Raw genomic sequence first — 14,667 nt, 5'->3', positions numbered from 1 at the left:
CAGCCTGGCAAGGAATGTTACTATAAACAGCTTGGGTCCTAGGTTTTGGGATGGGAAGAAGCCCCAGCTCCTGGGAATAACTGTGATGTCACCATAACACATGGTGACTTGTCCCAGCAAATGGAGCAGGGACATGGATGAGGAAAGCCACAGAAAAGTATTACAGCTAGGCACAGTGGCTCACGCTGGTAATCCCAGCACTTTGGGAGGCTGAGGCGGGTGGATCACCTGATGTCAGGAGTTCAAGAAGAGCCTGGCCAAAATGGTGAAACCCCGTCTCTACTAAAAATACAAAAAGTTAGCCAGGTGTGGTGGCAGGCACCTGTAATCCCAGCTACTCGGGAGGCTGAGGCAGGAGAATCACTTGAAGCCGGGAGGCGGAGGTTGTGGTGAGCCAAGATCCCAGCACTGCACTCCAGCCTGGGTGACAGAGTGAGACTCCGTCTCAAAAAAGAAAAGAAAAGAAAAGAAAAGTATTACTAGGATTAGCATCCCTGTTAGTTACCATTCCAGTTATTGCCAACTTGCTAGACCCCCTCAGAAAAACAGAAGTTTGCAGGAATTTTGCAGCCAAAAGGTGATGTTTAAAATATTCCTAGAAAATTTTTTCCACTTCATACATTGGATATTTATCTCACAAATTAACCAATATTGGCCGAGTATGGTGCCTCATGCCTGTAATCCCAACATTTTGGGAGGTCAAGACAGGTGGATTTCTTGAGCCTAGGAGTTTGAGACCAGCCTGGGCAACATGGTGAAACCCTGTCTCCACAAAAAATACAAAAGTTAGGCCAGGCGTGGTGGTGCACACCTGTAGTCCTAGCTACTGGGAAGGCTGAGGTGGGAGGATCACTTGAGTACAGGAGATCAAGGCTGCAGTGAACCATGATGATGCCACTGCACTCCAGCCTGGGCAACAGAATGAGACTGACTCAACTAATTAATTACTCAATTAATCAATATTAATTATTATGTTGTATATTGTTTTAATTTTGCATAAATTATCTAGTTTGTCTCATAATGACTATATGAGGTAGGTAGGGCTTATCCACATTTTAGGTGAGAGAAATAAGCCTCAGAGAGGTTAAGTAGTTTGTTCACAGTAACACGGCAAACAGTAGCAGAAGCAAGAATTGAAGTAATGCATTGTTCTCTTAGCTACATGTTATGAATATTTAATTACTCTTCCACTTCATATTTAGAGACTGTCTTCTATGTGTTGGCTATTGCTGTGGATAAAAGAGTGGAAAATAATAAAAACGTGCACAGTCCTTGTCCTTGTGGAGCTTAGGAGCTTACAATCTGGGGGGAAGAGGGAAGATACCAGCAACCAGCACCCAATTACCCAAGTGATTATTTAATCACCCTTGTAGAGGTGATTCTTTTATCTTCAGAAGAGGAGAAAAGAGAAGGTCAGATAGATCTCATGTAGTGTAGAAGTTCTCTGACTTATCTTCTGAAAGAGACGGCCAAGTAGATCTTATCTAGTATGGGAGTCAGAGAGAACTTCCCTAAAGAACTGATAGTAGACTTAAGACCTGAAGGATTAGTAGATGGGTGGGGAGGGGAGAGAAGAGGTGTTGGTGCTAAGGCAAGAAAGAGCTTGAGGCATTGAGTGAAGATAAGGTGTTATGAAGTGTGGCTGCTGTAAGCAGGGATTAGATGATGCACTTTAAAATGTACAAATAACAGTACTATAACATTTACATCATAACAGAAATTTATAAAAGGGAACTAATCTTTGTATGTTGGGGAGGAAGTTACCTTTCTCTTGTTAATTCAGTTAATTTCAAGACTGTAAGAATTTATTGCATACTGAAACATTAAAAATTGCATTAGCTTCTGCATCTTCATGGGGTGGAAGGTTGATCAACTGATTAGAGCTCCCACCAGAAATAATCCAAGAAATCAAATAAAGTAAAATACAGAAGTTATTTGCTTGAAGACAGTGGAGCACAGCTGAGGCAATTAGTGAAGAGGTCGTGACTCCCAAAGAGAGAAAAGCGCAAAGCAACTTCTTTCACCACAGTAGCTTTTCCAGTTCAGAGCAGAGAATCCAAATTCTTCACCAATGCATGAAGACATTTTGATGAATTCTGGGACTTGGGGGGATGGGAGACCAATATCCTAAGCCTTAAAACATCTGAAAAATATATCAAAGATGTCAGCAGTTTTATAAGACCAGGATTTGAAGTCAGGCCAGAGTCATCAGAAAAAGAGGTCAGAGATAAGACTAGTGACTGTAGTTGAAATTACAAAGGGGGCTAAGGAGACCCAGAAGTACACTAAGCCTTACTAGAACTGCAAACAAGGCTTGACTCAAAATAATGTTAGTATAGTGGCAGAAAGGATGACCCCTCTCAAGGAAAAGAACATTACTTGGAACCACTACCTTTTTAAAGAAAAATATACAGAACTTATTAGTAAATTACTAGACATATCAAAGGATAAGATTACATAATGGAAAACCAAGAGAAAAAAACAGATAATAGAAATATATCTATAAATGTTCTTGACGAGCCTTTTGAAATAACTATGATTAAAGTATTTAAGAAATTAAAGGAAAAGGTGAAGAAAATGAAATAGATGAGAAAATTTCACAAAGTAGAATGTATAAGACCGACACAGCCTAGAACTGAAAGTATTTCATATCTGGTATTAAGAATTCTAGTTGGTTTAGCAGCAGAATAGAAACAGCCAAAGATAAAAGCACTGAACAAGAATATATCCAGGCCGGGCATGATAGCTCACGCCTGTAATCCCAGCACTTTGGGAGGCTGAGGCGGGTGGATCACTTGAGGTCAGGAGTTCGAGACCAACCTGACCAACATGGTGAAACCCATCTCTACTAAAAATACAAACATTAGCCGGGCATGGTGGTGGAGACCTGTAATCCCAGTTACTCTGGAGGCTGAGGCAGGATAATTGCTTGAACTTGGGAGGCGGAGGTTGCAGTGAGCCAAGATCATGCCATTGCACTCCAGCCTGGGTGACAGAGCAAGATTCTTTAAAAAAAAAAAGAATATATGCAAATGGAAAAAGGGAAGAAGAGATGGACGAAATTTATATAAAATTCAGAAAAAAAGTAGAGACGGAAGGAAAGCAGTTAAAATGTCTAACATAACTATAATTGAACTTTAAGAGGAGATAACAGATTGGGACAAAGCAATATTTGGTGGGGTAAAACTGATTATTTCCCAAAAGTGACAAAAGACATGAACCTATAAATTTAAGAACCCCAAACTGTATAAACAGAGGAAAAAAAAAAACAAAAAACAACACGCAGGCAAAAGTGCAAAAAAATCTTTCTTAAAAAGAAAGAAAGAAAGAAAAAAAAAAGACATGCAGCCATAATAGAAGCAATGGCAATATTGACAACTGAAGTCTCAATGATGAAAGGCAGGAGACAATGTAATAACATCTTTAAAGTACTGAAAGGAAATGCCAACCTCGGCTTTTATGCCTTGCAAATATATCCTAAAAATAAAGATGAAATGAAAACATTTTCAGCACACACATATGAAAGCTGAGAGAATTTATCCCTAAGAAATCTGTACTGAAAGAAATTTAAAATGGAGTTCTTCAGCAGAAGGAAAATTATACCCAATGGAAACACAGAAATTCAAGAAGACATAAAAATCAATGGATAAGAAAACTAAATGGACAAAAATAAATGGCTAGGGATTGAATGTTAATGATACAATACAATAATATTGTGTGGGGTTTAATTAGATATGTAGAAATAAAAAGCATGAAAACTCTAAGAGAGAATAAGGGAGTGGGTAAATGGAATTAAAATGCTCTGAATTTATAACATTTTAAGGAAGAGTCAAAACTTCTATTTACAACACACACATTTTAAATGTAATAATCATAAAGATTGCAAGAAAAAGGGAAAAGATATAAAGTACACACACTAAAGAAAAGAAGCTTGAGTGTGTCAAAAGTTGATCTTGAGGAAGAATCATTATTTGAAATAAAGAGGAAATTTCATAATGAATATATCAGTTTTATTATAATTCCTGTGTTTATAACGTCTTTCTTAAAACCCATGTAGCTGGATCCTGTTTCTTTAATTCAGTATAAAAACCTTTATTTTTTAACTGGACTGTTTACTCTATTTACATTTAATGTAAAATGTGATTGAAATTATGTGTAATATATCATGTTAGTATTTGAAATCCAGGATTCTATTACAGCAATCCCAGAGGAACCAGATAAACCTACTACTGTCTCATCAAATGGTCTAATCCAAGGTTATACAACTTGCGGCCCATGGGCCACATACAGTCCAGGATGGCTTTGAATGTAGTCCAACACAAATGTGTAAACTGTCTTAAAACATTGTGAGATTTATTTTTAACTTTTTTTTTTTTTTTTTTTTAGCTCATTAGTTATTGTTAGTGTATTTTCTATATGGCCCAAGAAAATTATTCTTCTTCCCCAGTGTGGCCCAGGGAAGCCAAAAGATTAGACACCTCTGGTCTAATCTGTCTGCACATTGACATCCCTCATTTGGTTCACTTTTGCCTCCAAGTTTTGCAATAGTGCAACAGACTAGCAGAAACTAAGGCACATACAAGCACTCTAGATGCAAAAAGTCTGTACAGAAAAGTAGTCCAGAAAGGGTTCGGGTGGATATTGCGTGAACTAACCTATGGGATTGACTATAAGCCAAGTAAAGGGAATGGGAAAGTAAGACATCCAAAAAGAGAGAAAAGCACCTTTCAAGACATGTTGGCATACAGCCATGTGAGTAGAACCAAATTTCTTCATGGCTTCCTTTCCTTCTTGTATTACAATTTAGAAACTTGGACTTAGGAGATTCACAATGCTTCTCCATAATATATAATAAAGAGTTTTCAGGAGTGTGTGTGTGCTTTGGACACCTTGGTCAAATGACTTATCCTGCTATGGCTCATTTTTGTCATCTAAAATTCAATATAATAATACATTACACAATTAACTGTTGTAAGGGTTAAATTAAATAAGGCAAAGTACAGGCAAGGATGTAGTGTAGTCCTGAAACATGGAAGATGTGTTTCTGATGTCTGGCAACGATCATGGCAGTTTATAATAAGAAAGAGGACTTGGGACAAGTGATGTGCCATTTACTTTACTTTCATCAATTAGGAGTCAATCCTACTAGGCCAATAGCCAAAGGAAATGGTGAGCAGAACTTATGGTGGCACATTCATTCTTGACTCACATGTGAACACAATATAATTTCATGTCTCCTTGATAAAACTACTTTTCTACAAGGAAAAATAAAAGGCAAGTAGAGAGATTTCAGCCCACGGATGAAATACACAGTGTAACATGAGACAGCTGTTGCAGAGCCAACAAAAAAATCGTGTTCAGTTAAGTGAGTCACAATTCCTTAAAATTTTATTCCATGCCCACAAATGCAGAAGGCTCCCTGAGGTTGAGTTATTATTATCTTTTTTTTTTTAAGTTTCATTGAGGTATAAGTTATATGCAATAAAAATAACCAATTTTAAGTATACAATTCAATGAGCTTTGATGAATAACTACAATGGTAACCAACATGATATAAAACGGAAACTAATCCTTTCCCCCACAACCCAGACCTTGGGCTAACTGATTTGCTTTTTGTCACATTAGTTTTGCTTTTTCTAGAAAAAGATATCATACAATATATAATCTTGGTGGCTGGTACCTTTTATTTAGTAATGTTTCTCAACTTTTTGTGTTTGTTATGGTCCCTCTAATGAGTATTTTTCCCTAATTGTCTCTCCCCACTTAATGAAATTTTGATACCACAGATATATCTATATGTCTATTCACTGTGTATACACCTGTGCTTTATACAGAGTAAGATTTTTTTTCACACCTCAAAATGTTTTGCCCCTCACAAGGTGCTATCACCCCATTGAGAATACATGATTTAGTGTAATGTGTTTGAGATTCATCAGTATTGTGTGTGTCAGAAGTTGGTTCATTTTATTGCTGGGTAATATTCCATTATACAAAGAGACATTCGATAAATGAATAAGAATAATTGCATATGTGTTGCAAAGGTCAGGGAGTGAGTGCATAATTCAATTACTGTTCTTTCTCAAATCTTAGTCTCCCTGGTGTCAGTAGACATATCTCTAATAACACAATTGTTCAAGTCAGAAATCTGAGAGTATCAAGACACTTCTTTTTTCCTCATTTCCCCATATCAAATCCATTAAAGGCTGCCAATTTCATCTCTTGATTATTGCTTGAATCTTGTCTCAAGGGATCAGATTTTGCCACTGTAACCCAGAACATTCCAGACATGTAAGGCTATCAATCTTTATCATAGGAGAGATGGGAAGCCATTGAAGGGATTTAGATAGGAAACTGACATGACTTTCTTAGTGAAATTAAAAGATTACTAAATCTTTTATAGCAAGCAATGAATAAGAATATGGAGAATTAATTGGAAAGGACTGAGAGTATTTGTGGATCGGATCTTTCAGGAGTCCAGGGGATGAATGACAATGGCTCTGTCATGAATTTGCAAGGCCTTTGAGAGTAGGAGATGAGAGAGTTGGGAGACGTGCTGTATTTCCAGTGGGGCCCATGGGAAGGCTTAGCAAGGCCTCACTCACTGCTAGAAGATAACATAACTGTAATGAGAAATTCAGGTAAACCTTCCTACTGCTTGCTGCTGTCTTGACTTAGATGGTATTTTTGGTCAAATTAATCAGTTTTCTAAATGAATTGAGTATGAATATTCTTGGGTCATTTGCTAATAAGTAAGAAAGAATTAGAGAATTATAATCATGCTCATAAGAAAAAAAAATGTATACTTCATGAATCCATCGATCTTTCTATCCATCTTACAACTTTTTAAAGGGTTACTGTAGTACTAGTATCCAAGTACCAGCTCCAGATGGTCTGCAATCCTCCTGAAGTTTTATGTAAATTGTCTTATCTACATACATCTCTCTGGGGGGCAACTTGAAGATTAAGATTTGATTTTTATTCCTATTAAAGAGTAAGAATCAATGGCTTACTGTGTTTTAGGTCTAGGGTATGCAAACATTCATAGGACATAATCTTCATTCTTAAAGCATGTAAAGTTTATATCATGTAAGCAGATAAATGACAAAATCACATTGTCAGTGCTATAAAAGAGATAGGAACAAAGCTCTGAAAGCTTGTCAGTTACTCTGGTGCTTTGTCTCCTCCAGGTGACTTCCCAAATATGCCTGGCCACAATACCTCCAGGAATTCCTCTTGCGATCCTATAGTGACACACCACTTAATCAGCCTCTACTTCATAGTCCTCATTGGAGGGCTGGTGGGTGTCATTTCCATTCTTTTCCTCCTGGTGAAAATGAACACCCGGTCAGTGACCACCATGGCGGTCATTAACTTGGTGGTGGTCCACAGCGTTTTTCTGCTGACAGTGCCATTTCGCTTGACCTACCTCATCAAGAAGACTTGGATATTTGGGCTGCCCTTCTGCAGATTTGTGAGTGCCATGCTGCACATCCACATGTATCTCACGTTCCTGTTCTATGTGGTGATCCTGGTCACCAGATACCTCATCTTCTTCAAGTGCAAAGACAAAGTGGAATTCTACAGAAAATTGCATGCTGTGGCTGCCAGTGCTGGCATGTGGACGCTGGTGATTGTCATTGTGGTACCCCTGGTTGTCTCCCGGTATGGAATTCATGAGGAATACAATGAGGAGCACTGTTTTAAATTTCACAAAGAGCTTGCTTACACGTATGTGAAAGTCATCAACTATATGATAGTCATTTTTGTCATAGCCATTGCTGTGATTCTGTTGGTCTTCCAGGTCTTCATCATTATATTGATGGTGCAGAAGCTACGCCACTCTTTACTATCCCACCAGGAGTTCTGGGCTCAGCTGAAAAACCTATTTTTTATAGGGGTCATCCTTGTTTGTTTCCTTCCCTACCAGTTCTTTAGGATCTATTACTTGAATGTTGTGACGCACTCCAATGCCTGTAACAGCGAGGTTGCATTTTATAACGAAATCTTCTTGAGTGTAACAGCAATTAGCTGCTATGATTTGCTTCTCTTTGTCTTTGGGGGAAGCCATTGGTTTAAGCAAAAGATAATTGACTTATGGAATTGTGTTTTGTGCCGTTAGCTACAAACTACAGTATTCATATATGCTTCCTTTATATTGGGAATAAAAATGGGTATAGGGGAGGTAAGAATGGTATTTCATTACTTGATCAAAACCATGTCTTGATCCACCCAAAACAAAAGGACTATAAAATGTCAGAGCCCTCATTGTAGTCCTTATGGGATCCCTCCCATCTCTGAGTGATGGCCGTACAAAGACCAGTGATGTTGAATCCACCTGGAGTTGCAATATTACATTATTTTCCAGTACAGAATATCTGTGTGGCCCATGAAAGCAACATAGGTTTTAAGAGTTTTAGAGTTTCATTAGCTCATTCTAAGTTCCTCTGTTTGAAGCATGGTCTCTTAGGTTTTGGACTGAACTCAGCCCTTTAGTTCTTTTCATCCCACTTCACCTTAGGTAAGTAAATCCTGGCCACTACCCAGCTCCAAAGACACAAACTCTCCTTCGCTAACCAGGTTAGATGTCCCATTCATCTCACACCCTGATAAAAACTGATAAGGGGAGAGAATAGTTAAAAATTTTTCTAGGGTATCATAACTCTGGTAGGAAGTCACCTGTCTAGAAATCAAGAGAAAAAGAACGTGTGGCCTCCTGTTATAACAAGATTTGTCCTGTGAAAGGACGTTTAAGGACTTGGGGATCAACTTCCTCAATTATCACCAATTGCACTGTTGCTCCAAAAATCATTTAAAAGCTTACTGGACATATCTACATAATGATGAAACTGTAATTTAGAGAATATCCCTGACCAATGTGCTGGTAGGCATTAAAATGAGTTCCCAAGGGAAGGGATTAAAATTTTTTTCTCTTCTGTTTTTTGAGAGAATTTCTAGATGTCCTGGGCCACAGTTAATTAAGATTTTTAGGGGAGACAGAAAGTTATACTGAAATCTTTAGAGCTCCCTTCCACCGTTAAAATTATATATGTATTTAAATTACACCTTAAGTTCTTGGGTACATGTGCAGAATGTGCAGGTTTGTTACATAGGTATACACGTGCCATGGTGGTTTGCGGCACCTGTCAACCCATCTACATTAGGTATTTCTCCTAATGCTCTCCCTCCCCTAGCCCCCCACCCCTGGACAGGCCCTGTTGTGTGATGTTCCCCTCCCTGTGTCCATGTGTCTCATTGTTCAACTCCTACTTATGAGTGAGAACATGTGGTGTTTGGTTTTCTGTTCCTGTGTTAGTTTGCTGAGAATGATGGTTTCCAGGTTAAAATTATATATTTTTAAATAAATGAAAACTATGTTTTTAAAAAAGGACTTTTAAGAAGTATATAGAGAAACCATTAATTTAGACTCTGTGAGATTAGGCTGCATGAAGAAGGTTTTCTGAATATTTGAAGAGTGGATAAATAAATGTACTCAAAAACAATAAAATTATAATCCTTTAAAATATAGGAAAAATAACTAAGGGGAACTAGGCTTAATACTTGGGATGAAATAGTCTGTATAACAAACTCCCATGACACATGTTTACCTATGTAACAAACCTGCACATGTACCCCTGAACTTAAAATAAAAGTTTAAAGTAATAATAATAAAATAATATGGATTTTCTTTCCAAATTCGGAATTACTTTTTGTAAAATTTTATTAATAACTTGTGACATGTGGCATGTTAAACTGATTTTATTTCAAGAACTTCTATTACTGGCTAGGTTGATACATAGGCTGGTGGGTTTTTGCTTTTTGGATTTTTTTTGCTCCTGCCCATACTTCCAGTGTCTTCAATGTTTTATCTTAAAATTTTCCCAGGATCTGATCCAGTTTCATATTTAATGCTTCAGAAAACCTGAAGTAATTAGTAACATGAATAGAATAACGGAATGAATTAAGGGAACTTTTTTTTCATCAAGGTATATCTTCAGGATTTAAAAGTTTTTCTTAATTTATTATCACTCTGTGGATCCACAAATTCCTCAGATGAATAAGAAATAACTCTGTGAATTTCTGTGACCACTAAAATTACTGAGCCACAGAAATTAATTCTGAGGAAGCAGAGGTAGCAACATAGTTCAAACACGACTTGTTTCCATATATTTTTTGTTTTATATATTCTTTTAAATGTCCTTTTAAACAGGTAATATTTCTTTTCTTTCTTGCCTTTTTTCCCATTTATTTTTTACATTTTCTCTTTCTCATTTTGAACCATAAAATTTATAAGACAGTTACTAAGACCCCTGATAGTTTTAAGAAAATTTATAATACCTATAAATATGTAAAAAAAAAATTTAGAAAAATATTTAAATTAAAAGTATTCATGAGAATTTCATTACCTTGTAGATTATGTCATACTCTCTTCCAGATTTTAGATATGTTGAGGTCAGGCAATTCAAAAGAATTAATCGCAAAAGAAATCTGGGAGAGGAGCCAAGATGGCCGAATAGGAACAGCTCCGGTCTACAGCTCCCAGCGCGAGCGACGCAGAAGACGGGTGATTTCTGCATTTCCATCTGAGGTACCGTGTTCATCTCACTAGGGAGTGCCAGACAGTGGGCGCAGGTCAGTCGGTGAGCGCACCGTGCGCCAGCCGAAGCAGGGGCGAGGCATTGCCTCACTCGGAAAGCGCAAGGGGTCAGGGAGTTCCCCTTCCAGGGGTGACAGACAGCACCTGGAAAATCGGGCCACTCCCACCCGAATACTGTGCTTTTCCGACGGGCTTAGGAAACGGTGCCCCAGTAGAGTATAGCCCACACCTGGCTCAGAGGGTCCTACGCCCACGGAGTCTCGCTGATTGCTAGCACAGCAGTCTGAGATCAAACAGCAAGTCGGCAGCGAGGCTGGGGGAGGGGCGCCCGCCATTGCCCGGGCTCGCTTAGGTAAACAAAGCAGCCTGGAAGCTTGAACTGGGTGGAGCCCACCACAGCTCAAGGAGGCCTGCCTGCCTCTGTAGGCTCCACCTCTGGGGGCAGGACACAGACAAACAAAAAGACAGCAGTAACCTCTGCAGACTTAAATGTCCCTGTCTGACAGCTTTGAGGAGAGCAGTGGTTCTCCCAGCACGCAGCTGGAGATCTGAGAACGGGCTGACTGCCTCCTCAAGTGGGTCCCTGACCCCTGACCCCTGAGCAGCCTAACTGGGAGGCACCCCCAGCAGGGGCAGACTGACACCTCACACGGCCGGCCAGGTACTCCAATAGACCTGCAGCTGAGGGTTCTGTCTGTTAGAAGGAAAACTAACAGAAAGGACATCCACACCAAAAACCCATCTGTACATCACCATCATCAAAGACCAAACGTAGGTAAAACCACAAAGATGGGGAAAAAACAGAGCAGAAAAACTGGAAACTCTAAAAACCAGAGTACCTCTCCTCCTCCAAAGGAACGCAGTTCCTCACCAGCAACGGAACAAAGCTGGACAGAGAATGACTTTGACGAGCTGAGAGAAGAAGGCTTCAGACGATCAAATTACTCCGAGCTACGGGAGGATATTCAAACCAAAGGCAAAGAAGTTGAAAACTTTGAAAAAAATTTAGAAGAATGTATAACTAGAATAACCAATACAGAGAAGTGCTTAAAGGAGCTGATGGAGCTGAAAACCAAGGCTCGAGAACTACGTGAAGAATGCAGAAGCCTCAGGAGCCGATGCGATCAAATGGAAGAAAGGGTATCAGCCCTGGAAGATGAAATGAATGAAATGAAGCGAGAAGGGAAGTTTAGAGAAAAAAGAATAAAAAGAAACGAGCAAAGCCTCCAAGAAATGTGGGACTATGTGAAAAGACCAAATCTACGTCTGATTGGTGTACCTGAAAGTGACGGGGAGAATGGAAACAAGTTGGAAAACACTCTGCAGGATATTATCCAGGAGAACTTCCCCAATCTAGCAAGGCAGGCCAACATTCAGATTCAGGAAATACAGAGAACGCCACAAAGATACTCCTCGAGAAGAGCAACTCCAAGACACATAATTGTCAGATTCACCAAAGTTGAAATGAAGGAAAAAATGTTAAGGGCAGCCAGAGAGAAAGGTCGGGTTACCATCAAAGGGAAGCCCATCAGACTAACAGCGGATCTCTCGGCAGAAACCCTACAAGCCAGAAGAGAGTGGGGGCCAATATTCAACATTCTTAAAGAAAAGAATTTTCAACCCAGAATTTCATATCCTGCCAAACTAAGCTTCATAAGTGAAGGAGAAATAAAATACTTTACAGACAAGCAAATGCTGAGAGATTTTGTCACCACCAGGCCTGCCCTAAAAGAGCTCCTGAAGGAAGCGCTAAACATGGAAAGGCACAACCGGTACCAGCCACTGCAAAATCATACCGAAATGTAAAGACCATCGAGACTAGGAAGAGACTGCATCAACTAACGAGCAAAATATCCAGCTAACATCATAATGACAGGATCAAATTCACACATAACAATATTAACTTTAAATGTAAATGGACTAAATGCTCCAATTAAAAGACACAGACTGGCAAATTGGATAAAGACTCAAGACCCATCAGTGTGCTGTATTCAGGAAACCCATCTCACGTGCAGAGACACACATAGGCTCAAAATAAAAGGATGGAGGAAGATCTACCAAGCAAATGGAAAACAAAAAAAGGCAGGGGTTGCAATCCTAGTCTCTGATAAAACAGACTTTAAACCAACAAAGATCAAAAGAGACAAAGAAGGCCATTACATAATGGTAAAGGGATTAATTCAACAAGAAGAGCTAACTATCCTAAATATATATGCACCCAATACAGGAGCACCCAGATTCATAAAGCAAGTCCTGAGTGACCTACAAAGAGACTTAGACTCCCACACATTAATAATGGGAGACTTTAACACCCCACTATCAACATTAGACAGATCAATGAGACAGAAAGTCAACAAGGATACCCAGGAATTGAACTCAGCTCTGCACCAAGCGGACCTAATAGACATCTACAGAACTCTCCACCCCAAATCAACAGAATATACATTTTTTTCAGCACCACACCACACCTATTCCAAAATTGACCATATACTTGGAAGTAAAGCTCTCCTCAATAAATGTAAAAGAACAGAAATTGTAACAAACTGTCTCTCAGATCACAGTGCAATCAAGCTAGAACTCAGGATTAAGAATCTCACTCAAAACCGCTCAACTACGTGGAAACTGAACAGCCTGCTCCTGAATGACTACTGGGTACATAACGAAATGAAGGCAGAAATAAAGATGTTCTTTGAAACCAACGAGAAGCAAGACACAACATACCAGAATCTCTGGGATGCATTCAAAGCAGTGTGTAGAGGGAAATTTATAGCACTAAATGCCCACAAGAGAAAGCAGGAAAGATCCAAAATTGACACCCTAACTTCACAATTAAAAGAACTAGAAAAGCAAGAGCAAACACATTCAAAAGCTAGCAGAAGGCAAGAAATAACTAAAATCAGAGCAGAACTGAAGGAAATAGAGACACAAAAAACCCTTCAAAAAATAAATGAATCCAGGAGCTGGTTTTTTGAAAGGATCAACAAAATTGATAGACCGCTAGCAAGATTAATAAAGAAAAAAAGAGAGAAGAATCAAATAGATGCAATAAAAAATGATAAAGGGGATATCACCACCGATCCCACAGAAATACAAACTACCATCAGAGAATATTACAAACACCTCTATGCAAATAAACTAGAAAATCTAGAAGAAATGGATAAATTCCTCAACACATACACCCTCCCAAGACTAAACCAGGAAGAAGTTGAATCTCTGAATAGACCAATAACAGGAGCTGAAATTGTGGCAATAATCAATAGCTTACCAACCAAAAAAAGTCCAGGTCCAGATGGATTCACAGCCGAATTCTACCAGAGGTACAAGGAGGAGCTGGTACCATTCCTTCTGAAACTATTCCAATCAATAGAAAAAGAGGGAATCCTCCCTAACTCATTTTATGAGGCCAGCATCATCCTGATACCAAAGCCTGGCAGAGACACAACAAAAAAAGAGAATTTTAGACCAATATCCTTGATGAACATTGATGCAAAAATCCTCAATAAAATACTGGCAAACAGAATCCAGCAGCACATCAAAAAGCTTATCCACCATGATCAAGTGGGCTTCATCCCTGGGATGCAAGGCTGGTTCAATATACGCAAATCAATAAATGTAATCCAGCATATAAACAGAACGAAAGACAAAAACCACATGATTATCTCAATAGATGCAGAAAAGGCCTTTGACAAAATTCAACAACCCTTCATGCTAAAAACTCTCAATAAATTAGGAATTGATGGGACGTATCTCAAAATAATAAGAGCTATTTATGACAAACCCACAGCCAATATCATACTGAATGGGCAAAAACTGGAAGCATTCCCTTTGAAAACTGGCACAAGACAGGGATGCCCTCTCTCACCACTTCTATTCAACATAGTGTTGGAAGTTCTGGCCAGGGCAATTAGGCAGGAGAAGGAAATCAAGGGTATTCAATTAGGAAAAGAGGAAGTCAAATTGTCCCTGTTTGCAGATGACATGATAGTATATCTAGAAAACCCCATTGTCTCAGCCCAAAATCTCCTTAAGCTGATAAGCAACTTCAGCAAAGTCTCAGGATACAAAATCAATGT

The 14,667-nt window shown here is 38.9% G+C and overlaps 1 protein-coding gene across 6 annotated transcripts in view; it reads left to right on the top strand.

Moving 5' to 3' along the window:
* Positions 1 to 10,302, top strand: part of GPR141 (G protein-coupled receptor 141) — a 228,263-nt gene extending 217,961 nt beyond the window's left edge. For all 6 annotated transcript variants that reach the window (XM_054495680.1, XM_054495682.1, XM_054495679.1 and 3 more), the window contains one exon: positions 7,188 to 10,302. In XM_054495680.1, the coding sequence (XP_054351655.1) occupies positions 7,202 to 8,119 (918 nt within the window). In that variant the 5' untranslated portion in view covers positions 7,188 to 7,201 and the 3' untranslated portion in view covers positions 8,120 to 10,302. The remainder of the gene's footprint in view (positions 1 to 7,187) is intronic.
* The last annotated feature ends 4,365 nt before the right edge of the window (positions 10,303 to 14,667 follow it).

The sequence above is a fragment of the Pongo pygmaeus genome, chromosome 6, assembly GCF_028885625.2.
Source record: "Pongo pygmaeus isolate AG05252 chromosome 6, NHGRI_mPonPyg2-v2.0_pri, whole genome shotgun sequence".
Classification (NCBI taxonomy): Eukaryota; Metazoa; Chordata; class Mammalia; order Primates; family Hominidae; genus Pongo; species Pongo pygmaeus.
The sequence above is the reverse complement of the archived record's forward strand: the minus strand, read 5'-3'. Positions and strand labels throughout refer to the sequence as shown.